Here is a 27144-nt window from a genome sequence, read left to right as displayed (position 1 = left end):
CATCACTCTATGTCTACGCCATCAAAAGGCTGCCCGGAGATCCATATATCCAAATCCGACCAATGCCGACGAATGGAACGCTCTCCCCAGCAGCCGCGTCTCAGACTGTCGCTACTGTGACTGGGTTTGCCCAGTAAGTACCACCACGCTCTCTCCGCACCCCATTGCTCAAACCAGTAAATCACAGGTTCTTCGCGGCATCTTGGAAGCACCCACAGATGCTGGATCCAACTCAACTGCTACATGTGCGCAGGGAATATGAAAAGAGAGTCGATCTTTTGGTCACTGGTCTTCCTTCCAGATTTACAGAGAAACTCAAGATGATTCAGTTGAAGCTCGACAGGTTGTTTACATCTCCGTACCCTCTCGTCCTCAACCACGGGGATCTGTGTGAGATGAACATCCTAGCAGACCCGAAAACCGGCCGTCTGACCGGTGTCATCGACTGGGAGAGTGCGTGCATTCTCCCATTCGGCATGTCGTTGTGGGGCCTGGAGAACAGTCTTGGCTGGATGGATTCGGCGGGGTGGCATTACTATCCCAATCGAGACGTACTCGTACGCGTATTCTGGGACACCTTTAACAAGGAGCTAGCCGCCACAGGCAGAGTCTGGGACGCGGGCGTGCCGAAGTCGCTAGGACAATCGAAGAGCACCGAAGACTCTGCAGGCACGGCCAGCGACCCGAAAGGGGAAAATACGAAGTCATTAGAAGGAAGCCAAAAGCATGGGGAGCATGAGCACGTTTTGGCGGACAAGGAAATTATCATGATTGCAAGGTTACTGGGGATCTTCTGTCGCTACGGGTTTGCCTGGAACAAGGGAGATTGGGAAGTCGCTACTGCTGGAGATGGTGATAGATTGAAGTACTTGGACGCGTTTCTCAACACATCGCTGTAGAACAAGGCCGAGATGTAAGCCTAGGAATTACTGGTAGGCCTTTCGAAATTTGTCTTTCTACAGCAATGCTATGCTCAAAGCCAGAGACGCGCCACGCACCGGGGAATTAAATTGGAGAGATTCGCGTTAAGTCTTGAATGGAAAAAGTCTCTTGAAGATATTGCCGTAGAGCTTCCCAGTCGAGTGTTACTAAATAAAAGCAGCGAGAGCCACACTGTTATTTTTCATTGAATCCGGATGTTGCAAAAAGAGTAGGAGCAGACCAAGGGAAAAGAATTCACATCCGGGTACGTGCTGTAGGAGTAGGAGTAAGTTGGAGGCCCCACTTTCGGCCCCCCCCCCCACATTTGGTCAGTGCGTCGACTTACACGGCCGTTTTCTTTAACATTTCCTTTGACACACCGCAACTTGGTTAAAATTGCTCGGAATCGCTTCACTTTTACACAAATCGATAGCTCTTTTTAATTTCCTATCCTTATGTATTCGTACACCGAGTTTGAGATGCCTAGGGCCATGCAAATGGTCAATAATGGTGTCAAAGTCGCCTGCGCAGCCCAAGAATGTGGAGTTCCAAGGTCCACTCTTCGGAACTGGCTGGCCGGCCACAGATCGCGCTGCATTGCGTTCGAACACATATAGAGCCGGCTGGCAGAGTGGGTTCTTCTTCAACAGGCCCTCGGAGCTCCCCCAACGCACGCCCAGGTCCGGGAATTTGCTCAACGCCTAGGCAAGGCGCATGGCCACCTCCCAGACCTTGACAAGCGTTGCTGCGTGGCTTTATGGCCCGGAATCCATTGATCCGTGCCCAGCGCAGCAAAGGGATTGACTCGGTGCGGCTCAACGGCGCTACGGGTCCCACAATCTCGGCATGGTTCGAATATCTCGCTCTTCCGGCCATCTCCGTCATTAAGCCGGAAAACCGTTGGAATAAAGACGAGACTGGCATCCTCGAAGGCCAGGGTAATAATGGCCGAGTCCTAGGAAGCTCGGAACATAAGGCGGTGATCAAAAAGTAGCCCGGATCACGGAATTGGACGACCTTCGTGGAATGCATCTCTACAACCGGCCGATCGTTACCTCCGTTGGTGATTATGAAGGGTAAAATTGTATAATAATAGCACTACCCCCGGGATATGAAACCTTTCGCCGATTGGAAGTTCACCGCGACAAAAAAAGGATGGATTGACGATACTTCGGTTTTGGAATGGCTTCAAAAGGTCATTATTCCGAAGGCCAAGATGAAGGGCAACGAACGCCGGCTCCTTGTTGTTGACGGCCACCCCAGTTATACAACTGATGATTATATGTGGGCCTGCTTCCAAGATAACATTCAGCTTTTTTTCCTACCTGCCCACACCTCGCATGTGCTCCAACCGCTCGATTCGGCGGTATTTTCGTCGTTGAAGTAGCCATACAGAAAAGCGCTCAACACCATCCCCAGGATCATGGATTCAACGGTAGTCGGGAAGCGAATAATGTTGAGATGCTATTACAATGCCCGGCTGACTGCATTACAGCCTGAGAACTGCAGAGCCGGGTGGCTAGGATCGGGTTTGTGGCCGGTTAATCGTCAAAAGCCACTCCGTAGTCCTTTGTTGTTAGAAAACAATAACAAAGCTGGGAGAATCACCGCTTCTATGGCCCTCCAGGAAGCCAGGAAGCTAGCCGACACGTAGGTGCATTGTTTTGATGAATACGGCGTCTTGAAGACTCCCTACAAGGTCATAGATTTGACAATTTAACTGGCCAAGATCAACATCAACTCTCCAGGAAGCAGGACACGCAGAATACTCTTCCGGAAGGTTGAAAGAGCATTCAACAGGAAGGAATTTGGATTGGCTGCATTACGGAGAGAAAATGAGGCTCTTAAGGCTGAAAGAGGTGGGAGAAGGAAGAAGGTTAAATTAAGCCCGAATTCGAAGTTCGCGAGCATTAAAGACATTCGATAGGCGCAGCGAGCCGCCGGTACCGAGATCGATAGCTCTGATGTATCAGGATGCTCAGATTTATCGGAAATGCCAGAAAGTTGTATTGTAATTAGTTAGAAATAGCTTTAAGTAGGACTTTAAATGTATGGTGTTGAAGTTGTGTAAGTGGCTGACGCACTGGCCAAATATGGGGGGTGGCCGAAAGTGGGGCCTCCAACTTAACGCATTCAGCATTGAAGAATCTCCACCTCACCAGAGTAGTGACTGTAAGGGGCAGCGCTTAAGATGCCAATGATAGACAGGTATTGTTCCATAAAGGAATCAAGAAACACAAAAAGAACCTTATCTCTTGCCCCGTTTTCTCTTATATGTGTGGCGGGGAAGGGCGCCGATCCTTACGAGTCTCTGAGCTGTCGACTTCAGCGATGGTTTAATGAGTGATTCAAGAATGGGGCTAACTTACCAAAAACATGACTCATCTTTCCCTCAAAAGGCCTTCAGATTCCAACCACTTCCTCAAAATCGAATCATCGGGAATATCCGGTTCACCCTTTCCCTGAAAGACCTAATGAGTGCTCTTTGTGGTAGCAGCGTGAGAGTCTGCGTTCCCACTCGAGAATGAGGCGATTCCAGCCTCGAACCGTACTCGCCACCCTGTGGTTCGGTATATTCCACCATGGTTTGCCTTGTCTTCGTGAAGCATGACGGTCCCTTGGGATGGCCCGATGATGAACTCAAGCATCTGCTTGCCATTGTACTCATCTCCAGGTGGTATTGCTTGAAGGCCTAAGAGATTCTCTAGCTTGTGCGAGACGAGATATGTAACCAACTCTCGGATGAATAGGCCATCCTCTGTCGTAAGAGCAACGGGAGGGCCTTCTCGATATTCATAAGGGACCAATTTGTGATTGTCTGACACAGCGAAGATGTGGCCATGAACGTTTGCGAGGTCGATATCGTGGATGCTTGTTGGCTTGGTCCAGTACCCTAAATCGCCTTGAATTGCTTTCCCCATCATGACTTTGTTTGCTGCGATGCCGAAGTGCCCATGGATCAGGTGCAACCCAAACTTCGAGGCCACACTATGGCGGGCAAACAGCTGGCCGAGTTCTCTGAGATGCTGATCCGCAACATCGGGCTGCTCAGAGTCATCACGGAGTTTATTGTATCTGGTCAAAAATTGCCAGTAAGAGCGTGGAGGTCCCCTCAGATTGCCGGCCACATACACGTTTCAAGACGTAACTAGATCATCCTTGTTAGGAGCTCGATGAAGGCCACCGATGTCCAGCTCGAAGGAGGGGTAAACGGCGGTCATAGCTGTTTTGTGGTAGCCCAAAGAGTGCCAATGCGGATGGAAGGTTCTAACGGTGCGGGAGCAGGCCGAGGAGCGATGGTAGATTTATGTTACGGAGGCTTTATGAGATGTTATTGTTCAACAGAAACGAACCACTCGCCGAAAACCGAAACTGTACTGCGGGGTCGTATTGTCATATATTGATCATCTGGCGATGTCGCGGCATTTTTGCTATTGGTTAGGGCAGGAGAGGACGGCGCACGCAGCGTTATGCATGAGGCGTTGCCAATATAAATACGGTAATAGGCTTGCTCGGTGAGTTGCTGCAACGCTGAGGCAGAGTAAATGCAGGACCAAGCAGTGAGACCTGAATATTGACCCTGCGTTAGAAGACAGAATGGCTGTGTTGAATCTAAATCGAGTCGGCCCGTCTGACACAGCCCTAACCCCCACGGTTCGGGCGCAATGTTATTGTTCCCCGAACCGTGCCCAGGTGTCAGTGCGTTATGTAATATTATTTCTTAGTGTGTGACTGAGGTGCGAAATGCTCGTTCCACGAGACGACGAGTCACAGTGAGAGCGGGGTTTTCGAAGCAGAGACGCTAGTAAGCAAGGGCGAACCACTCCCTCGGTACCCAATTAGCAGTCAGCGCCCTTTGTGTACCAGATTTTACTACGAACCAACACGGGCCTAAGATAAGGAATTAAATGGCTTTCCTGTTGGGAAAGACCGGTTAAGCGGATGCAGCTAAGGTCCTGCCACGTTGCAAGTGACCCCAATGCCTTTGCTGGTGAGATGGCCAGATGTCTTAGCTTTGAATCGGAGATAATGGTGGTTGGCTTCGTAGACCGGCTAAATCGGCGGTGCGGCTTGCCTGGGTAGATATGGTAGTCGGCGAAGTCGTTATCGGCGCGCGGCCACAGGTCATAGTCGCAGATCGCATGAAGTCTCCGGACACACAGCGTCGGCATATGCTGGATGGGGGCGTGCGAGGGAGGGCTGGCGGGCACGATAGGAGCGGGAACATTGTACTATCCTCCGTCAACTCCTACTCCGAATCTATCTCTTATTGGCGGGAAAGTGGTGCCGACGACTCCGGCGGCGGTGGTGGCGGCGACCTAGATTGGCTGCGGCGGATCCGAGGATGAGTTTTCTGCTTTTGCTTGCTTTGTTTGTTTGTTTTGTCCCCACCCTTCCCCCGCCCAGATTGTTACCTTGTAAATAAGAATTATTGTAAGTTGCTACAGTATGTACAGTACGTGTACGCCCTGAAGGACCAGCTAAAGGGGCACTGGAAGCTCGCGGTACGCCCAGCCGCGTGAGACGGCCTCGCCAACCGAGTCGGCATACGGGGACTACATCACGCATAGGTCACAACCTTTACTACGGACGGCACTACTATGAATACGTATGCTCACTATGCTACCCAGTCCGAGGACGGCACGCCCGAGTACCACCAGTATCCCGTTAGGTCGACAAACCTCGTAGACCCCCACCAGGGGCTCAAAGACGGCCGGAGAGGGCTTAGGAACGAACAGGACTACGCGAGGCAGCAGTCGTTCTAGGTGCATAGTTAGTAGGGAACCTTTCTCTGAGGGCCTCTACGTCGATGTGAAGCGGTCTCGCTTAACTCGAGCCTAGTTGGTACTAGACAAATCAGTTAGCTAATGATCCAAAAGCGTCAGACCAGGAGTTCGCGGATCCCGTATCCATGGCAGCCGTATCCACGGCAGCTGCATCCAGCGTGACCGGCCCCCATTCAGGGGAGCCACATTAGAGGGGAATGCCATCCAGGGAAGCTATACCATTCAGGGTATATCAATGGTGCTCCCAATCCGTGGGAGCCTCTTCCATGGGGTCCCTATTCAGGGCAGCCCATGATCCCGGTTCACCCGCCGCCAAGCCCAAGGCCACTATCTTTATTCCATTGATGAACAGCGGACCTTGCTGGCTCTCGTTCGGGCACCGTAGTGCGTCGCGGAATAAATGTACTCCCACACCGGAGGTGCCTTCACTCGACGGTTGAGCCGCACCAGCGATTGATTGGGTAGAGGGGTTGACTGTAGTGCCAATAAGCGTAGTTTTGGATGGGTTTATGGCTGGACACCCTGCGTGACACAGCCAAACCACACAGCCAAACCGCACAGCCAAACTACACAGTTAAATCGAATAGTAAATCTCGCGCTTGACAACTTCTTTGCACCTTTGCACCTTTGCATCTTTGCACCAGATGAGACGGAGTACAAGAGGCACAGGATCTACTGGATCAGAAGGCTGTGGGCGAGCAGGTAATCCAGGAAAATCGACAAAGTGGTGGTGGTACAAGGGGGTCTCGTACGAAGACTCAGTGCTGTGGTATATGCGGCAAGCCTGGCCATAATGCACGCACTTGCCAGGAGGCTGCAGAAGCATCTAATTCAGCTGTTTCTGATATAATTATAGTTAATTCCTTGTGTTAAGGTAGTGTAATTGATGATGGTTTATTAGGGTGTGGTGGGAGGTGGGTCACTCGCTGATATGGGTCACTCGCTGATAATGTACGTTAGGGACTCTTCATGGCGGAGCCAGGACGGCCAAAAGATAGCGGGATCGCGATTCCACGACCATGTCCGACGGGAAGAACGGCCAAGGCCATGGACGAAGATGATATCGCCCACAGAGTTTGTCGCATCATGTATCAAAGTGAGACCGAATGGATCTGGGTCCAATGCTGGTGGCTTGACATGAAAAGACGTTCGGAATTTTTGAAGCTGTGGGGCAAAAACGTTGTCAGCTGATTGGGCATTAAAAGGGTAGGGGCCGTACTTGCCATCTCTGTAAGTTACCTGATGCAATAAGAAAGTTCTTGGGCGAAAGACGTGTTGATCCTCTGGAGACAGTCAATCTGGAAGGCTTGGTTGAGTTGAAAGAGGGGTCCAAGGCAGCTGCACCTTCCGGCTATCTTCTGTAAGAATAGTTAATTGGGCCCACTGTTAAGAATTACTATCTTGGCGGTGGGACCTGAGCCACTAACTCACCCTCGTGCAACACCAGAATTGACACCTTTTTGGACCCCATATAAACGATTTGACATCTTCTGGCTCGGATTGGCTGCCTTACTAGCTGCCAACAGGTGCCATGCACGTTCATGGAGTTCTGCGCTCAAACTGTCACATCGAGTCAAAGGCTGGGCCAACCTGGCATCATCAAGTGCTGGACCAGGTCTGACTTAAGATGCTGCGATGATGAGGTACTCAATGTGGTACTCACCTTTGATATTGTGGGGCAGGTGCACGTCGAGTACTGCTCGCCTGCAGTTTGACCCCGCCCTTCCGGCCTTGACAGATACCTTAGACATCGATCTCACCATATGAATATCATTCAGATGATGGCTTCAACCAGTGAAAGCGTCGGGTCAATTGCTGATATCCGTCTTCAACTTATTTGTCTCGGTGGATACGACAACTCGCCGTTTTTCAGTACATCGACGTCACTGACTTGAGCCTAGGCTCCCTACGAGCAACCAAGGCCATTGCATGGACCAGCATCTTTCCCATATATTATTTCATGATCGGCACTTTCAACGAAGTCCCTGATGCGCAGATATCCTTTTACGCTGGCCTCCTCATTGCAATATTCACCTTTTCCGAATTCCTCAGTGGCATGATCTGGTCCCGCGTCAGTGACAAGATCGGTCGGAAGAGATGCCTTCTCATCGGTTCAGTGTGTTGCATGATAACTTCAGGATGGCTTCGTATTTCACATTCCATAGCCAGTGCTGCCGCATCGAGGGCTTTTGGTGGTCTTCTCAACCCCAACACCGGGTTAGTTCCAGCGTGTACTGTTGAGGTTGCAAGAAAGGATGGGCAAAGAGGTTAGTTTTGAAGCAACATTAGAGCTACTGAATGCTGACAAGACAGGGGAGAGAAGCCTCTACTTTGTCCTTTGTGACGTTTATTAGGTCTCTGGAATATGTACGACACATGGACAGCTTGTGGATACTCCACTCAGAAGCCTTGCCTTGATCTAACCCATACCAGCAATCTCATCGGTCCAGTTCTTGGAGGCATGTTGGCAGATCCAGGCAAAAACTACCCGTCAGTGTTCCCACCTGGTTCCATATGGACAACCTATCTATTTTTGCTACCCAATCCCGTGGTAGTGTCTCTGCAGCTGTTTGCGTTGATCTTCGCCCTCTCTTCTTAGAGGAGACGCACCCGGAGCTCCAAGAAATTCCGGACTGGGCCCTTGCAGTAGGCCGTGACATTGTTGGAAGGCAATCCTCGCACGGGCAGGAATATGACTATGAGATGGTTGACACTAATCAGGAGGGCTTTAAAAGTTTAGAGACACTTGACAATATCTAGCAAGAGGATATCAGCAATGTCTCTGACCACGAAGACGACAAGATCATACGTCCAATGAGAGCCTTGACCAAGCAGCTCATCCTCCAGACTTTATCCGTCTCTCTCCTGGCCTTCCACAAAGTCTCTTCAGATGCCATCATGCCTGCCTACCTCGCGGCTCCCCCAGACATTTCAACACAGAAGCTGGCCGGTGCTTTCGGGTACGGTGGTCCAACAAAAGGCTTCATACTCTTGTCTCATGCCATAATTGCAGCCATCGCCCAAATACGGTTCGTGTCGTGGTTTACCAACAAGATGGGGCCACTCCAGGCATACCGTGTCGTGCTCTGCGCCTACCCGGTCGTCTACACCGTTACACCATTTCCGCCTGGGACTCTCAGTGACGTCCAGCACATTGGCACTAATGCTGGTTGTTCTGGAGTTGTGGTTCAACGTTGTGTTGTCATCGATTGGGTACATTTGCTCGACCATTTTGTATGTCTCCTGGTAGGCCGGCTGACCTCAAGAAATTGGGACTGACCCGTCTGACGAACTGCTAGAATCGCTAAAACCACACCAGCCGAACGTTTCCTCGCTCGAACCAATAGCGCAGCGGCTCCATTTGGTTGCCTGGCGCGATCGGTAGGCCCGCTGGTCACGGGAAAGGTCTATGAAGTCGGTGATCGGATAGGTTACGCGGGACTCGCGTTCTGGGTGCTGGCTGCAGTGGCGGCTGCGGGTGGTGTTGAGTCATTCTGGCTCAGAGATCAAGTATAGTGCTGCCAGCCCGTCACAGGAGCAATGTCAAACTGGCATCACTTCAAGGAAAATCGTCGCCAGAAACGGGACCCAGTTCATGTGTGACTTTTGGGAAGAGCTGACATCGAAATCATCAAACGCTCGACTTTGGTTGAGTGCCCGGGTGGTGTGACTCTGGCCTATACTTTCCATGGAGTTGAATCCAGCATTGCAATTATACTCTTTGTTACAGGTAACTTCGTCGATGAAGGTGATCGCTCAACATGGATAGTACCTCGCGCATACCTTTCACCGAAACCACAAGGTCAGACCTTCCTTCTGAACGCCGAGCTCTATGATGACATCATTCGAGCACACCCATTACCCTCAGATATGGAATGTTGAACCACAACTAATCTTTCAAGTGTTGTTTCATCCTTCCCGAGCCAACTTGCCACGCGTTCACCACCCACCCAGACATAAAAGCACTTCTCGTCACTCCAAAACGAAATCATGCCACAGCAGCAGCCATCACCTGCGCTGCGCTGGGTATGGTCGTCCCTCCATGGAAAATGGGTGCCCGCGCCAATCACAGTTTCTTCAAACGTCAGCACCAGCACTATCGACTCAAAATCCTGCAAAAAAATACGATAGCTTTTGAGCGGCTGAATACAAGTATGTATGTTTTCTCCGACAACAATGGCCACAGTGAACTGGCTGTCCGTGGTTAGCCCTGGCGGATGACGCGGAAGTTCATTGAAGATGGAATGCTATCTCTGCCTCGTCCCTGCAACAATCTCATTTGAACACCTCACTTGGTTCATTCAAACTTCCCTCCTCCAAAAACATCAGATTCCAAACAAAGGCCTCTGATTCAGTAACAAGTTTCCAACTTCATCAAGGTGTCCCTCTCCAGACGCAAATCCCACCACAACGCCCCCTGATGAGTTCGGGGCTCTCGAGCCCACAAGCCCGGATGAGGTTTCCTACTCGAGTACTCACAAGTTGTCAACTGCAGGGACAGCACCTTTGCTACCGTTACGCCAGCAAACAGCAGGAACGCCGCCGGCTGGCTCAAATTGCCTTAGCCGTTCAAAGTCGCCAAGACACCGACCCCTTCAAGACGCAGATTGCTGTCAGGCAGCGCGAAACCGAGGCTTCAAATCCGCGACAAAGATACAGCAGGTGTCGACGACTACTACACCCCTTCAAGCCAACCTCCTCTGGCTACATCATACTATCAACACCAGCACTACCAAACGTACCCCCTCGTCAACAGCCAAACCCTCTGCGGCAACCATCCGAAGCAATAGGGGTAACTTACCAGAAGCTCCCAGACGGCACCCTCTTCCCGATCACAACGCCATATTACTCCGGCCCTCATCAGGATCAGGCCAAGAAGCCTCCTACTACCCCCTCGCCTCACGACAGCACCGATGTTGGCGTCCCCGAAGCGACGCGTCTTCAAACTTACCACAGGACAACCTACCAAGTCAAGAGCTCTTCCACTGGTGGCAAGATCAAAGTGTCCGCGCCTGTTGGTAATAACAAGGCACAGCTGTTTGATGCCATCGCTGCTGCCAAGTCGATTACCAGCGGATCTGGCATGAGATCCTCCAAGGTAAGTTAGCACCCTCAGCTTCTGTTATAACAAGCCATCAGCTGACATGGACACCCACAGGATGACTCCAGACTCGTTCGACACCGCACTGGGGGAGAAAAGAAGAAAATCGGGGGGCTGGTTCTGGTCGGGATGGTAGGAAGTCATGCCGAGCGTAGAGAGATAACTTCACGTTGATTTTATACTACACAGCATGGGAATATCGACGCCATAACCTTCATGCAAGACAAATGAAACCTGATCCGAAATACCACCCCCTTACCCTCAATAGCCCATCATCCGTAACGACATTACTACATCTCCGGGAGCCCCTTAACTGTCGTGCTTCTCGCTGTTCTTCCTGTTTCCGCCATCCTGGCTACCAATCTGCTCCTTCTTTTTATCTTGGGCACCGCCATCCTTGCTCTCAGCACGATCCTTGCTTGGCTCCTCAGGGTTATCATCGCTCTTCTTGGTCTTTTCATCCTCTTCCTTCTGATCCTTCTTCTTATCCTCCTGCTTCTCGTCCTTCTTATCATCCTTCTTCTCCTTCTTATCACCTTCCTTCTTATCCCCCTTCTTCCCCTTACTCTTCTCTTCCTCCTTCTTCTTCCTCTCCGCCTCCTCCTCCTTCTTCTTCTCCTTCTCCTTCTCCTTCCTCAACCTCGCCCTTTCCTTCTCCTCCTCCTTCTCCCAATTATGATACTCATTCTTCGGATCCTCAGCCCTCAACAAATCCTTCAACTCCCCACCCGACAATTTCGCATGACTCTCCCCAATCTTCGTCCTCGCCACCAGACTGATCAGCAACGAACCCCCTACTATAGCCGTCAAAACAAAGCGATAAGTCTGATACCAACTCGGCGCCCACCCCCTCACCATCGCTCTCGCATCCGCAAAGTACAATCCCGTAAACGCCAGAAATTGGGTAATCAACGCCCATTCAATGGGGAAAAACGTAGTGGGCCATGCAACCAGCGGCGCAGCGACACCGATGGCATAGCGCAGGCGCGTTCTCTCACGGGAGAAGTTCTTTTCCGCAAATTCAAGACCCCAGTGAATGGCGCCTAAAAAGGAGATGAGCGCCACGCCATAGCCGACTTGAATCGGCTCAAGAAAGTGAAGCCACTGGGAGGCAGCCTCATTGGTGAACATGAAGCTGTTGAGAAAGTTGGAGTCGGTGGGAAATTTGGCGTTGAGGTTCCAAGAGAGGTAAACTGTTGCGAGGGAGGTGCCAAGATACGGCAAGGTCCCGGCCAGGCCGAGGAGGTAGGGTTCTCGGGGGACGGAGCCGAGGGCGAAGGTGTCTTTGACCGTGTGCTATGACATTGTGTCAGTAACTCGGCCGAGTCGGAGGGGTGGGGAAGGAAAGGAAGGGTGCATACCAGGTCATCGCGCAGTTCCTTGCCAAAGTCTACATCGTCGGGTTTGGATTGTGCAGTTTCAATGGATTTGCGGACGGTTGAGGTGGTTGAGACCTCGTCTGGTCGGGCTTCGAGCTTGTGTTGGGCGATTTCTTGCTCGTGTTGCTTGTCTATCTGGGTGGGTTGCACGGGTGGTTTGGTGGAATATTGCGTGCGGATGAGGTAGGGCAGCAATCTCGGTTGGGTGGTGACTTGTGGTCTGGACGAGGTGCTGGAATGTTTGAGGAGGCTCTTGGAGGCGGGAGAGGGGCGGATGGGAGGTGTTCGAAGGGTTGTAGACAGAGCTTGGGCTCGGCAAACAGCCGGTCGGAAACCACGCAACATTTTGGGCGAGACAAGACAATCGTGGGATTTGGAGTTGTTTAATGTTGAATGGTTAATGGTATCCGTGCTCCTGATCGTGTACTTCAGGAAAGACGGGAAGCGAGCGCGTGGGACATGCAGAAAAGGAAAGGGACATTCAGTTCATTAGAGAGATGAGATGGGATGGCAGCACTGGAAAGAGGAGATTTATCAAATTTCATTATGGGGAATATGACGACCACAACATCAAAGCCATTCCGTCTTTCCGGCCGTCCAGTCTTTCTTTCCAATGGTGCCTTGAATCGTTGCCTTCTTGATACTGGAAGCTGCCCCCGGTGTTCCCCAGTGACGTAATTGAGGTTGCGAGTGGGGCAGTCGGAGCACTGTGATTGCTCAAGCCTGATAACAGGCCAAGGAGAGGCTAACAGCACCCTGGCGTGTGGCTTGCTTTTTGATGCCCCACTATCTCCAAAGTCATGGAATGCAGAGTCAAGACACTGGAGACAGAGCAAACAAATGCCTATCTGACCAGATGTTTGGTCAGATTTATACATGTAATATCAGGACATGAGTTACGTCTTTAAGAGACCCCATCATCCTGGTTGATGATAGGTATCTTCCCAACGGCAACACATACTTTCCCAGTGGCTGTTGAACTGCACCCCACCGTAAACCTACCGTTCTGGCGGATCCCCGCAGTCAGGTGGCCCGAGCTCTGGAATCTTCAGCGCGGGCACCAACGGTAGGCAGAGCCAGAAAGTGCAAAGCAGACCAAGTCGTCATCGGCACCTCGAAGAACCCGACGCTTCTCCAAAGCCCAAAAACCTGACGGCTCCGGCACCAAGAACCACTACCTTATTGTCATCTTCTCCCACACCTGGTGCGCCTCCATTCTATTGACTCTCCCTAATTGCGATATCTGAAGTAATGAGCCCCCTGTCCCCGTTCCCCAATGCCAGAACCCCGCTTCGTGAACCCACAGAGCAATAATCACTGACACCTATCTGTCCTGAGTCCCAGTTGCAACGAAGTCACAATACACGAGCCTCTGTTTGCCGTTGCGATTCCGTGGCATGACCTGACGATTCTACCAACGTAATATCGATACTCACGGCTGTTTTACCAACTTCTAAATTGCGAGTAATTCCTACCAATGCGTCCTCCGCACCACGCGCCATAAACCACACACACGACAGTTCCCTGCCCGGGTAACGGCACCACACAGTCAAGATGTTGGAAGGCCTGGTAGCTGGCCTGCTCAACCGCTTCTTGGGCATGTATGTCAAGAACTTTGACCCAACACAGCTCAAGGTCGGCATCTGGTCCGGAGATGTCAAGCTACGCAATCTCGAACTGCGCCGGGAGGCCCTCGACCAGCTCAAACTTCCAATAAACGTTATTGAGGGGCATCTGGGAGAGCTCACATTAGTAATCCCCTGGTCCAATCTACGGGGTGCGCCGGTCAAGATCTTCATCGAAGATGTGTTTCTTCTCGCGTCCCCAAAGGAGGAGGCCGAATACAATGAAGAGGAGGAGGAGAGGCGGAAGCAGAGGATAAAAATGGAGAAGCTGGACTCAGCCGAGTTGCTCAAGGAGAGATCTCAAGAAGGGCTCAGCCAAGAAGAGCAGAAGCGCACCCAGAGCTTCACCGAAAGTCTGGTCACCAAGATTGTTGACAACCTGCAGATAACAGTCAAGAACATCCACGTTCGCTACGAGGATGCCATCTCGGCCCCGGGTCACCCCTTCGCCCTGGGTATCACCCTCGAAGAGTTCAGCGCTATCAGCACAGACGGGCAATGGACACCCACCTTCATCCAGGACTCAAGCCATACGACACACAAGCTCGCGACGTTGGAGTCATTAGCGGTATACTGGAATACAGACACAAAGCTTATGGGTCCTGGGAGGGAGTTATCGACGCCTGATACCGAGGTGACGCCACATGACGAGATGCTCGCCAACTTCAGGTCCATGATTGTGAGCGGGGAGAACGACCAATCTGGCACGCATCAGTTCATCCTGAAGCCTGTTTCCGGCCAGGCCAAGATCGAGCTCGACAAGACCGGAAGTCGACAGGTGCCCAAGTTCAAGGGCAACCTGCTGTTTGATGAAATTGGTCTTGTGTTGGATGACCAGCAATACCGTGATGCGCTGATGATGGTGGACCTCTTCCATTACTTTATTCGACATCAAGAGTACAAGAAATACCAGCCCAAGGGAGTCAGACCAAAAGAGGATCCGCGCGCATGGCTCCAGTTTGCCGGCAATGCTGTGCTGAGCAAGATCCACGAGCGCAACAGGCGTTGGTCCTGGGACTACTTCAAAGAGCGCAGGGATGACAGGAGGCGGTACATTGAGTTGTTCAAAAAGAAGAAGCAGAGCCAACAGTTGTCAGCCCAGGAGAATGACGACCTCAACAGGCTGGAGTGGAAGCTCGATTACGAGGATCTCCGGTTCTGGCGCTCGCTCGCCCGTAACCAGCTTAAGAGGGAGAATGCGGAAGCCCTCAGGAACCGTCCACCCGCGCAACCACAGCAACAACAGGGCTGGCTGGCCTGGGCGTGGGGTTCCAAGCCGCAACATCAAGAGAAGCAGGATGAGTCTGAGAACATCCAGATCACCGAGGAGCAACGCAAGGAGCTTTACGAGGTTATCGACTGGGATGAGAAGACGGCACTTGCCGCCGAGGTCGACGTACCGAGGGACACTGTCAAGATGCAACTCGAGGCATCTCTTAGCATGGGAAGTTTCACGCTCAAGCAAAGTCCTCATGGTGACACCCGAGATCTGATTAGTCTTCACTTTGATGTGTTCAAGGCGAAGGGTATTAAGCGTCCCGACTCGTTCCTGGCTGACCTCAGTCTTGGTGGCCTGCGCGTCAACGATGGCACCACTCCCAACAGTGTCTACAAGGAGATTGTCCGCGTCAAGGATGCCCCGGAGAGCGACCCCGACAAACGCCTGTCCATCGCTGAGCTGGAGAAGAACGGTAACGAGGCATTCTTCCAGTTCCAGGTCGAGCAGAACCCTCTGGATGGACAAGGTGATGTGGCTGTGACTGCCAAGCTCAAGCCTCTGGAAATTGTGTGGAATCCCAATGTCGTCGTAGGTGTGGCCGACTTCTTCAGGCCACCAGACCGGCACATGGAGTCCATCAACGCGCTCATGGAGACAGCTGGTGCTACGGTGGAGGGCCTTCGGGAGCAGACGAGAGCAGGTCTGGAGTTTGCCTTGGAGGAACACAAGACTGTCAATGCCAAGCTCGACTTGCAAGCGCCCCTTATCATCATCCCCGAGAGCATTACCAACAAGAAGTCGACATGCCTGATTCTGGATGCCGGTCACATCAGCCTGACCAGCGAGCTAGTGGACAGGGATACGATGAAGGAGGTCCAGTCCAAGCAGAACCAGAGCTACACAGACGAAGACTTTAAGCGGCTGGAATCTCTCATGTATGATCGGTTCTTGGTCAAGCTCACATCCACTCAGGTCTTGATTGGACCCTCTATTAAGGAGACGAAACAACAGCTGGTAGAGAAGGACGAACGTCAAAAGCTTCACATTGTTGACAAGATCAACGTCAATTTTGTTGTCGAGACGTCCATCATCCCCAAAGCTCCGAACCTCACGAAGCTCAGAGTGTCTGGTCATCTCCCCGTGCTACATGTCAGCGCATCGGATGCCAAGTACAAGACTCTCATGCGAATCATCGAAGTCGCGATACCCAAGTTTGATGGTGACCAGACACAAACGTCACTGGAAACCCGCCCCAAGCGACCCCGTCTCGCCAGCAATGCCTCGTCACGGTCACAGCGGTGGGCGGACCGTGCGCCGTCTACTCAGCTTCTCCAGTTCCCCTCCGCTCAGCAAGCCATCATCTTGAACGACGACGACTTGGATGATGATAACGACAAGTTTGAAGACGCCAAAGACACCTCTGCTAAGGACCAGTTGAAGCTCCAGCAACGGATATTCGAGTTCAAGTTCACAGTTGACCAGCTCAGGGGGTCACTTTACCGCAGCGATCCTGACAAGAAACGCCCAGATCAGCTTCTTGTGGAACTCGTGGCCGAACACTTTGGTGTTGAGTACTACCTTCGGCCCTATGACATGGCAGCTGAAGTGGCACTGGGTTCAGTGACCGTCGACGACTTTGTGGATAACCCTTCCGCCGAGTTCAAGTCCATCGTGTCGTCTGGTGATGTAGAAGATCGCCAGCAAGCGAGAAACCTGGTTCATGTCAAGTTTGTTAGGGTCAAGAAGGAGTCGCCAGAGTTCATGAGTGTTTATGAAGGCATCGAGACCAACGTGGATGTCGCCGTCTCCACCATCAATCTCGTCGTCACGCGCAAGACTCTTCTCACGCTGCTCGACTTCATCCTCGTCACCTTCACCAATAACAATGCAAGCAACAACGCCAGTACACAAAAAGCTATTACCGACGATGACTCGGAAGTTGATGTGGAAGTGGTCCCCCCAGAGGAAGAGCTCCAGCAGGAGGCCGGGGCAATCCGGGTCAAGGTTGATCTCAAGAGTATTCGCATGATCCTGAATAATGATGGGATCCGGCTGGCCACTCTGTCGTTCAACCATGCCGATGTTGGAGTCTTCCTTCTTGGCAGAACCATGCGGGTCAACACCAAGCTCGGCGACCTGACTCTGGTGGACGATGTCAACCAGGGTGTTTCAGAAGACTCTAGTCTTCGTCAACTGGTAACAATCCAGGGCAAAGAGCTCGCCAATTTCCGGTACGAGACTTTTGATCCACTCAAGCCGGAGCTGTACCCAGGCTATGACTCGTCCATCTTCTTGCGTGCCGGTTCCGTCAAGGTCAATTTCCTTGAAGAGCCTTTCCGGAAGATTGTGGACTTCCTCGTCAAGTTTGGCAAAATGCAAGCCATCTACAATGCTGCTCGTCAGGCTGCGGCTAACCAGGCCAACCAGCTGCAACAGACGTCAAGTCGGATAAAGTTCGACGTTGTCATCAACACCCCCATTGTTGTCTTCCCTCGAGTTGTGATGCCCGAAAGGCCGAAGCGAGACGTCATCACGGCCTACCTGGGAGAGATCTATGCCCAGAACAAGTTTGCCCCGCTTGACGATTCGGAGAACGCAGATATTGCCATGAAGCTGTCTGCTGGTATCCGCAATATTCGTCTGACTTCCAACTTCCACTACACTGGTGACCGCTCGGAGGAGTTGGAACTGATCGACCACGTTGATCTCGAGTTTAAGGTCACGTACGCCGAGCACAAGGAGGGCGTCAAGCGGCCCGACTTTGACATTGAGGGAACCATGACTGACTTCAACCTCCGCATCACTCCCTACCAGCTCAATTCTCTTCTTGAGCTGTCCAGGTCTGTGCCTGCCGCCTTTGCTGGTGGTGCTGAGCAGAGTGACGAGGAGGCTGAGCGTGACGTCGACGATGCTACTCTGGAGCGTGCTAGGACCATGACTGGCTTTAATAGCGAGAGTAGCAACGAGAAGCTCATCGACATGGGCCCTGAACTTGGCACTCACGGCCAGGCCTGGACGAAGTTGGACCTTGTCTTCACGGTCAACACCATTGGCTTGGAGTTGATTCGTGCCCCGGAAGATGCCCCAGTTGGCGATATGGACGCTGCCAGTCTTTCCAAGTTTAGCCTAGATTCAAGCGTTATTAAGACCCGGATGGACTCGAATGGGAGTCTCGAGGCTGAACTTGTTATCCAGGCCTTCACCATCTTTGACACACGGCATCGCGAGACCAACAAGTTCCGTCGCATCATGACGAGCAACAACAAGGATGTCCAACAGTTCATGGCCAGCATCACGATGTCAGGTGGTGAGGAGAGGAACGTCATCGCCATGATTGCTATCGACAGTCCTCGTGTCATCTTCGCTTTAGACTACCTCTTTGCGTTGCAGAAGTTCATTACTGTTAGTACGCAGGTTGTCGAGCTACCTGCTATCCCAGACAAGAGCCCAATAGAGAGCCCGGAGGAGATGAGCGATGCAGACTCCATGCAAGTTAGTCTCGGCAGACCTTCCCAGAGTAGCAGCCGCGGAATCTCTCCGTCGAAGCCAGCTGAAGCCCCGAAAGCACCGGAGCCCAAGAAGTTGACCTTTGCCTACCGCGTCAACGTGGTTGATGCCCAAGTCATTCTCATCGCCAACCCATTGAGTGCAAGCTCAGAGGCTCTCGTGCTGGGAACGAAGCAAGTCCTCCTGTCCCAGCAGCACGCCTTCACCTTCCAGATATCTCAATGCGGCATGTTCCTGTGCCGGATGGACCGCTTCGACGATTCACGGCTCAGAATCATTGACGACTTCTCCGTCCAGATGTCCATGGATAGCTCGCAACCGCAGACAACCAAGATCCATGTCGATGTTGAGCCTCTTATTCTTAGGGTCTCGCTCCGAGATATTTTGCTGGTGATGCAGACAATCACAAAAGCATCTGAGCTGTCTGGTGGCACTCCCGCAAACAATCATACTGCTAAAGCCTCCGATCAGAAGGCGAAGCAGCTCAAGGCACCGCCTGGATTGAAGCAACGATCGGCCAGTGGAAAGGGCGGGTCCACCCTCGCTGCGAGAACACGGGCAAGCAAGAAGAGTGTCGGCGGTGTCAGCACCTCTGGTCGTTCCACCAAGTCCGGGCAACTCGTGCCGCATGATATTGTCAAGGCGCCTCCTAGACACGAAGAGCTCACTGCCACCATTGACGGAGTCCGTCTAGTGCTGATCGGCGATTTGCACGAACTTCCCATTCTGGATATGAGCATCAAGAAGTTCACAAGCACCGCTGCAAACTGGTCTTCCAACCTCAAGGCGGAGGCATCCATCGAGATGTACACCAACATCTACAACTTTGCCAATTCCGCCTGGGAGCCTCTGATCGAGCCCTGGCAAGTTGGTCTTGGTGTAGCTCGTGACCAGGCCTCTGGTGTCACCTCGGTTGATGTTGCCTCCAACCGGACTTTTGATGTCACTGTCACCACTGCTAGCATTGCTCTCTTGTCCAAGTCCTTCGCCTTCTTTTCTCAGGACCAGGATGTTTTGTCCAAGCCTCGGGGTGCTGAAGCACCATATCGCATCCGCAATCACACGGGGTTCAACGTTGCTGTACATGCCAAGCGACAGAGCAGTGAAGAGCCGACGTCTCTCAGACTGGAAGATGGGCAGGAAGCACCTTGGAGTTTTGAGGACTGGGAGAAGATGCGTGAGAATGTTCTGGCAGAGAACGGTGTTAGCAGCGTTGGGGTGCAGCTGGAGGGCAGTGGCTTCGACATGGTTAAGAACATTCGCCTAACTCGAGAGGGCGAGTTTTTGTATGCCTTGAAGCCAAAGGCTGATCAGGTTCTGCACAAGCTCTTGGTCCACGTCGAGCTTGGAACCGACAACGTCAAATATGTGACTCTGCGCAGTCCATTGTTGGTTGAGAACGAGACGGATATTCCTGTCGAGATTGGTGTGTACGATGCGCACGAGGGCCACCTTCTCAAAATTGAGAAGATTGCGCCCGGTGAGAGCCGGCCAGCACCGGTTGGGGCTGTGTACTTGAAGAGTTTGCTTGTCCGTCCTGATCCTGGATTTGGATATGGATGGAGCAATGACACGTTATGGTGGAGGGACTTGCTTAAGCGGCCAACCAAGACGATGGTGTGCAAGGGGGACCATGCGGAGCCATTCTATTTCCAGATGTCTGCTCGCTTCGACAAGGCAAACCCCATGACTAGGTATGTTGTCGCAGTACCTGCGCTTTTGCAACGCAATAACTGACCATCGCAGGAACTACCCATACATGCGTCTCAAACTCTCAGCACCAGTCACCTTGGAGAACTTGCTGCCTTATGACTTCAAGTATAGGATATACGACAAGAACACCAAGAAGGACTGGTCTAACTTCTTGCGCAAGGGCGGCGTCAGCCCTGTCCACGTTGTCGAGCTGTCGCACCTCTTGCTCCTCAGTGTCGATATGCAGGACACTGTGTTCAAGCCGAGCGAGTTTGCCATCATCAACGCTGGGGCCACCGATGACTTCAAGAAGGAAACACATCTCGTTTGCAAGGACGATGCTGGTATGGCGCTCAACCTGCGGCTGCACTACTATCGTATTCCAGACAGCGGTGGTGCGTTCAAGGTCACCGTGTACAGCCCCTACGTCGTGCTCAACAAGACGGGTATGGATGTCAGCGTCCGTTCCAAGGGCTTCATGCAACAGGCCAAGGCTGCGGCGGGTCAGGCACTCATCGACATTGGCAACGAAAGCCACCGCAAGACCAAGCCCATGATGTTCTCCTTCAATAGTGACGACCACCGCAATCGTGCTCTACTCAAGGTCGGCGACTCGGAGTGGAGTAAGCCGCAGAGCTTTGACGCGATCGGGAGCACGTCGGAAGTTGTGCTCAACTCTCCAACACGGAATGCCGAGATCCATCTTGGTGTTACTGTCGAGTCGGGTCAGGGCAAGTACAAGATGATCAAGACGGTTACCCTGGCGCCAAGATATGTCATCCAAAACAAGCTTGGGGAAGACATCAACATCCGGGAGCCCAGCTCATCTGGCCTTATCTCGCTCAAGAGTGGTGCCTTCCGGCCATTACACTTTCTCAACAGAGGTCATGTGAAGCAACTTTGCATGTGCCATCCTGGTGTCGACAACCAATGGACAGCACCTTTCAACATCTCAGATCTCGGCACAACTCACATCAAGATTGCCAAGGCTGGTCAGCGTCAGCGCCTCGTCCGGGTTGACATTCTCATGGAGGATGCCACCATATTCCTCAACCTGTCCATGGAGCAAAAGGCCTGGCCCTTCTCCATGCGCAATGAGAGTGACACCGAGTTCACCTTTTATCAGGTCAACCCCAATATCGATGAGGATGGCACCGAGGACCGGTCTGGCTGGAGGCCTGTGCGCTACCGTCTGCCACCCAGGAGCATCATGCCCTATGCCTGGGACTTCCCAGCCGCGAAGCACAAGGAGGTTTGCATCAGTGCTTACAACAAGGAGCGCTATGTTAAGCTGGCCGAGATTGGAAACTTGATGCCCATGAAGTTTATTGGCACCAACGGGCAGTCCAAGATCATTGACATCAATGTCACCGCCGACGGCCCGACACAGACTCTCATCCTGTCCAACTTTAAGCAGTCCAAGAGTTTGTACCGGCAAAAGTCCAACGCAGGATCCACCACCAGTCGCGAAGGCTTCGAGGCCAAGGAGTTGGATACAGGCACTACCTTTAGGGCGCAGCTGCGTCTGTCTGGCATTGGCGTATCCCTCATCAACTCACAGCTGAAGGAGTTGGCTTACATCACCTTCCGTGATGTGGCGCTTCGGTACAGTGACTCGCCTCTCTACCAGACTATCAGCCTGGCTGTCAAGTGGATCCAGATTGACAACCAACTCTATGGCGGCATCTTCCCCATGATTCTCTACCCCAGCGTGGTTCCGAAGCGCGCCCAGGAAGTTGACGCTCACCCGTCGCTGCACGCGATGGTCACTCGTGTCAAGGATGATTCTTATGGCGTCGAGTACATCAAGTACGCTACCATTCTCTTGCAAGAGATGACTGTCGAACTCGACGAAGACTTCATCTATGCGGTGTTGGAGTACTCCAAGATTCCGGGGGCTTCGTGGTCAGACACTGTCGAGGAGGACAAGCTCTGCGATGACAACATTGACGTCCCGCAGCCCAAGCAGCAGCAGTCCGGCAAGGACATCTACTTTGAGGTTCTCAACATTCAGCCCATGCAGCTTGATCTGTCTTTTGTGCGCACGGAGCGTGTCAATGCCGAAGACAAGACTTCGTCGCGGAACCCTGTCATGTTCTTCTTCAATGTCATGACCATGGCCATTGGAAACATCAACGATGCGCCCATCCGGTTCAACGCCTTGATGCTGGAGAACGTCCGTGTTTCAATCCCGATCCTGATCCAGAACATCTCGAACCACTACAGCCAAGAAGCACTGTACCAAGTTCACAAGATTTTGGGCAGTGCCGACTTCCTCGGTAACCCAGTCGGTCTGTTCAACAATATCAGCTCTGGCTTCGCCGACATCTTTTACGAACCCTACCAAGGGCTCATCATGTCTGACAAACCCGAGGACTTTGGTCTCGGCGTCGCCCGTGGCGCGGGTTCGTTCTTCAAAAAATCGGTCTTTGGCGTCAGTGACTCGCTCTCCAAGGTCACTGGCAGTTTCGCCAAGGGTCTTGCGGCGGCAACGATGGATAAGCAGTTCCAGGACAGGCGACGCATTACTCGTGCTCGCAACCGGCCAAAGCACGCCATTTACGGCGTCACTGCGGGCGCTAACAGCCTGTTCACCTCTGTTGCTTCAGGTGTGGGAGGTCTGGCGAGGAAGCCACTTGAGGGTGCGGAGCAAGAAGGTGCGCTGGGTTTCTTCAAGGGTATCGGGAAGGGTGTCGTTGGTCTAGCCACCAAACCAGCCATTGGCGTCTTGGATTTTGCGTCGAACATATCTGAAGGCGTACGCAACACCACGACCGTGTTTGACGGCTCGGAACTCGATCGTGTCCGTCTACCCCGTTACATTCCCGCAGACGGTATCGTCCGCCCCTACAGCCAACGGGAAGCGCTTGGTCAGTCATGGCTGAAGCAAGTGGACAATGGAAAGTATTTTGACGAGCAGTACATTGCCCACCTGGAGCTCCCGACGGAGGACATGGTGGTTATGGTGACGTACTCGAGGATTTTGCTGATTAGAAGCCGGAGGTTGCAGACGGAGTGGGATGTGCCGTTGAAGGATATTCAGACTATTGCCAAGGAGAGGACGGGGCTGAGCTTGACGTTGAGGGGGGGGACGAACGGGCCGTTCATTCCTATTGGGGAAGAGAGTGGGAGGACGTTTATTTATAGGATGGTGGCCGTGGCGGTAGAGGAGTTTAATAGGAGGTTTAGGGGGTTGGAGTAGGAACGTGGCTTGCTGAACCAGGGGAAGAGGAGGAGGGGAAGGGGGAGGAGTAGATCTGGGACTAGGAGTGCTGGGACTGGGAGTGTTAGGACTGATGGGGGTGGGAGGAAAAAGAGTCGGAGGAGGTCGAGGGAGGAGAGGGTTGAGAGGAGGAGATTGAGGAGGTCAGAGGGGTGAGGTTGATGAGTACATGACTAAATGGTAGAGGGCGTGGGAGAAATATGGATTGCAGGCGGGACGTTTTGTTCTTTGGCACACACGTGTTGTTTTAGCACTGCGGTATGACTTCGGCTTTTTGGTACGTGTTTTGATAGTTAATGAAAGGAACCTTTATTGTTTTGTATCCATTGTACCTGCTGCTTTGTGATGTGATGTGATGTGTCACTTGTCAAAGATTGAGATGTCCTGATTGCAAAAGAGATAGGTAAGTGTCAGTGGCTGGTGAGACCAGGCAAGTTGAGAACACGACCAGCGCCGCGATCCCAGCCAGAGTCAAAGGTTCCCCGAGGAGAGACAATGTAACACTGTGAGCAAACTCAGGTTGGTGACGGCGTGTAGCCTCGGTTTCGAATACCTCTTGATCGGCTTGCTCAGGAGAGGCGAAAGGAGAGGGGGCGTGAATGCTAGGAATTGAATGGATGGTATCAACTCAGCAGGAAGCCATCATGTTGATGTTTTCCGGTTAGGGAGGGAAGAATGTAACGCTTTTCTTGGCCTAGTCGTCTTTTGTAGAGGATTTCTTTCCTGGTGGGGGTAGAGGCGAAGGGAGAAAGGTGACTTTCTGATGGTGATTCGTGGATCGTCCAAAGTTTCTGGTCGCGCCTCTGTTAAGAGAGCGTGTTGGATGCGTCGAATTACATGTAGCGTAATGTATATACTACCCCTGTTGTGGTTGTCTACTGACGGGTGAGATCGCAGGAGAAGAAGGTGTCGTTTCGATCGTAGTGATGTTTTGAGAAGTGGATTCGGTGTTCGCTCTTGGTAGCTGATAATCTTTTTTTGTTTTTTTTGTTTTTTTTTTGCGTGTCCTCTAGTCCGTAATAAGATTGATGGCAGCAGTTCTCAACGAAGGGTATGTTGCGGAGGATAAGAGCTTGTCGGAGAGGTGGGATTGGGAATTTTGAGACTCTAGATTCCAGGTCCTGTGGTATAGGGAGACAGCCTTCCTGGGCCGCTTGCTGAAGAACTGGATGGCCTCTGAATGGATGGCGGGTAGGCGGGCGGGTAGTAGTGGGGTGGACTGGTGAAATTGATGCGCTCAGGTGGGCTACCTGTGCTGACCTGAGGCTGGAGCTGTTAAGCTTGTTGTTGATGCTGCTGTGCGACAGGAGCAGTCTCACTCTCAGCGAGTGCAGTAACAGACATATTTCTGACGGGGAGCTGAACGATGTGCTCTGGTGTTGGTCCCATGGCACATGAGGAGATACAGGTGCTGGGAGAGGAATGAGCGCGCTTTTTGTCCTGCTCGTCTTACGGGGGTTAATGTGCTGGTAGGGAGGCAAGGAAATATGCGGTTTCAAGATGGTTTATAGGCCTTGAAAGATAGTCCAGGCGTACAGTTGGTTGATGATTTGATGGAGGTTGCAAAAGGCAAAAGAAACGAAAACAGCATGGGTATAGGCTTCCGTTTCATTGTTGTATTTATCACAGATAGACCAATGAAGTAACTCGATCGTGACTCAGGACAGCCAGTGAAGCTCATCAAGGTTTATCATATAAGGAATAACACTCTATGTCAAGGGACACTACACACAATCCCAGCAAAAGTCATTGTGATTTTAACAAGCAACAATCTATTTCATTAACTTCTGCACTCAAAAGACCTGTCCTTTTCTTGGTAAGGGGCATGGTGGGCGTGGTAGATCAGTGTAAAAACTTATAGCCATCTACTTGGAATGGAAATGGGACATGGACAACAGATTGATGTCCTTTCATGAATCGTAATGCAGCACTGTGGAGTCAACGCCGCTGGGTATGACCACAAGGACTCATTTTATATGGTAGACGTTCAAAATCAAGTCAGCGTCTGAGACACAATTTGCAGTCACATTTCTGACTCCCAATGTTATCCTCTTTGTCTTGACGTGTCTTGACCGAGTGACAACAAACTCCATCTGATTCCACAATCTATGGCTACCATCCACAACGTCGCATTATTCCAACTCAAAGCACTCACGAGCAACCCACCAATAACGTTAACCTCGCAACCTGACTGTCGCTCCTGCCTTCTCATCATCCAGGTACAACGCGCCTGCCTCATTGAAGTCCTGTTGATTCTGCCCCGTCCAGAGCCTTCCAGACGATGCCACGCGTCACCCACAGCCTTTAGCACGTGCCGTAGAGGTGCCAGATCCCAGCTATCTAACCCCCTCCATCTCTTCCTATCTCCCACCAAGATCGGTTTTGTTTTTTCATGCTGTCTCTTGAAGGCTCAGTGCAGTTTCCTCCCATACCAACCCACCGTGACCTTTTCGCATGCTAACAACCCTCGGGGAGTGAGAGCATGACATCAACATTACTAAATCCAGTGTGATGAGGATGTTGTTGACGTGTGTGATTACATTGAAATGTTGCGGAAAAGACCGCCAGCCAGAGTTGTGGCTGGGGGTTGGAACGGCGCAACAGCATTTTCTTTTTGGTGATGAGAGTTTGGTACTGACCTGTGGTCAAACTTCGTCTCAGGGAGATTTGACTGGTGGTTCAACACCCTGTAGACAAAGAGACTGCAACAAAATTCTAATTGCAATGTCTAATATTTTGTCCATGAGTGTTGAAAGATGACTCTTGTATTATGATATCTGTGATACCGAGCCTTCATCCGAGGATTGACATGTCTTCAACCAAATCAGTGAGAAGAAGTTCCATGCCATCACTCATTCCGCTGGCGCTGGCGACGAAGACGGCCAATCCCACGGTGCTTCTTGAGAGCCAGCCTGCCTGTGCCAAACAGCTTCTTTCCACCACAGCTATTGCAGGTGACGAGGAGAGGCGGCGGTCGCTCAGGGAGCTTAGGCAGCTCGGGCTCGTTCTTGGGGGACTCGGCAGGCATCTGATAAAGCGACTCTCTGTCAGTTGGATCCCACTCAAATAAAAAAGAACAGCTCAACATACCCCTCTATCAATAATCGGCCACAGAGTCTCAATCGTCTTCCAAACACCACCAGGGCTGATAAAGTCGGACTTAAAGTCCTTCAGCTGATACTTTGGCTCCAGATCCTCGTTGAAGATGTGCATCAAGCTGGTCAAAAACCCGGGCGTCTCCATCTTTTCAATGTCGAGCTCCCAGGTGGCAAGGAACTCCAGCATCTCCTCCGCTTGCGACCTTCCTCAGTGCCCAGGTCGGCACAGGGAAAGTGTTTGTCAAAGCGTTCCTTGTGCTCTTCCAGGGCCCATTTCATTCTCTCGAACAGGTGGCCGATGTCTTGGCCACCGTATCTCCAGGCGAGCGTGATTCGGAGGTGGCAGCCTGCCACGCGGGCAATAGAGTCTTTGAAGCTCATTGGGGCCATGGTGGGTGGTGCCTTTGTGGCTTAAAATATGAGACAAAAGGTTGAGTGTTCGTCTGAAGTTGTAAAGATAGGTCTGGGGCGGTAAGAATGGAGGTTGTCTAAGAACAATAGCGTGGAAAAAGAAGGACTGACAATAGGTCATTGGCTGTGAAAATCCGGGCAGCCATGGGCACGAAGAAAAGTCGAACCTAACTGGTGTTCA

General features: G+C 52.0%; 5 protein-coding genes across 5 annotated transcripts; 3 read left to right on the top strand and 2 right to left on the bottom strand.

Annotated features, from left to right (window-relative positions):
- Nucleotides 1-7316: 7316 nt before the first annotated feature.
- QC763_512090 (uncharacterized protein) lies at nucleotides 7317-9093 on the top strand (the record flags this gene model as incomplete). Its single annotated transcript, XM_062913769.1, has 2 exons — nucleotides 7317-8942; nucleotides 9028-9093. The coding sequence occupies exons 1-2, from the start codon at nucleotides 8523-8525 to the stop codon at nucleotides 9091-9093; spliced, it is 486 nt and encodes a 161-aa protein (XP_062764552.1). The 5' UTR covers nucleotides 7317-8522.
- A 1035-nt stretch (nucleotides 9094-10128) lies between these two features.
- On the top strand, nucleotides 10129-12651 carry QC763_0087510 (uncharacterized protein; the record flags this gene model as incomplete). Its single annotated transcript, XM_062906212.1, has 2 exons — nucleotides 10129-10806; nucleotides 10867-12651. The coding sequence occupies 2 exons, from the start codon at nucleotides 10129-10131 to the stop codon at nucleotides 10981-10983; spliced, it is 795 nt and encodes a 264-aa protein (XP_062764551.1). The 3' UTR covers nucleotides 10984-12651.
- QC763_512080 (uncharacterized protein) lies at nucleotides 10922-13002 on the bottom strand. The gene is made up of 2 exons (XM_062913768.1): nucleotides 12171-13002; nucleotides 10922-12105 (listed from the first exon to the last, which is right to left on the bottom strand). Exons 1-2 carry the CDS (start codon nucleotides 12531-12533, stop codon nucleotides 11119-11121), a joined length of 1350 nt encoding a protein of 449 aa, XP_062764550.1. The 5' UTR covers nucleotides 12534-13002; the 3' UTR covers nucleotides 10922-11118.
- Nucleotides 13003-13162: 160 nt separating this feature from the next.
- Nucleotides 13163-23781, top strand: VPS13 (Vacuolar protein sorting-associated protein 13). The gene is made up of 3 exons (XM_062913767.1): nucleotides 13163-13436; nucleotides 13533-20233; nucleotides 20286-23781. The coding sequence occupies exons 2-3, from the start codon at nucleotides 13743-13745 to the stop codon at nucleotides 23431-23433; spliced, it is 9639 nt and encodes a 3212-aa protein (XP_062764549.1). The 5' UTR covers nucleotides 13163-13436; nucleotides 13533-13742; the 3' UTR covers nucleotides 23434-23781.
- Nucleotides 23782-26231: 2450 nt separating this feature from the next.
- Nucleotides 26232-26942, bottom strand: QC763_512065 (uncharacterized protein; the record flags this gene model as incomplete). Its single annotated transcript, XM_062913766.1, is given in 3 exon segments — nucleotides 26232-26482; nucleotides 26545-26747; nucleotides 26756-26942. Coding segments are annotated over 3 exon segments (570 nt in total). The 3' UTR covers nucleotides 26232-26302.
- Between the last annotated feature and the right edge of the window lie 202 nt (nucleotides 26943-27144).

Source organism: Podospora pseudopauciseta, assembly GCF_035222475.1.
Source record: "Podospora pseudopauciseta strain CBS 411.78 chromosome 5 map unlocalized CBS411.78m_5.2, whole genome shotgun sequence".
Lineage (NCBI taxonomy): Eukaryota > Fungi > Ascomycota > Sordariomycetes > Sordariales > Podosporaceae > Podospora > Podospora pseudopauciseta.
This window is presented reverse-complemented; position numbering and strand designations above follow the sequence as displayed.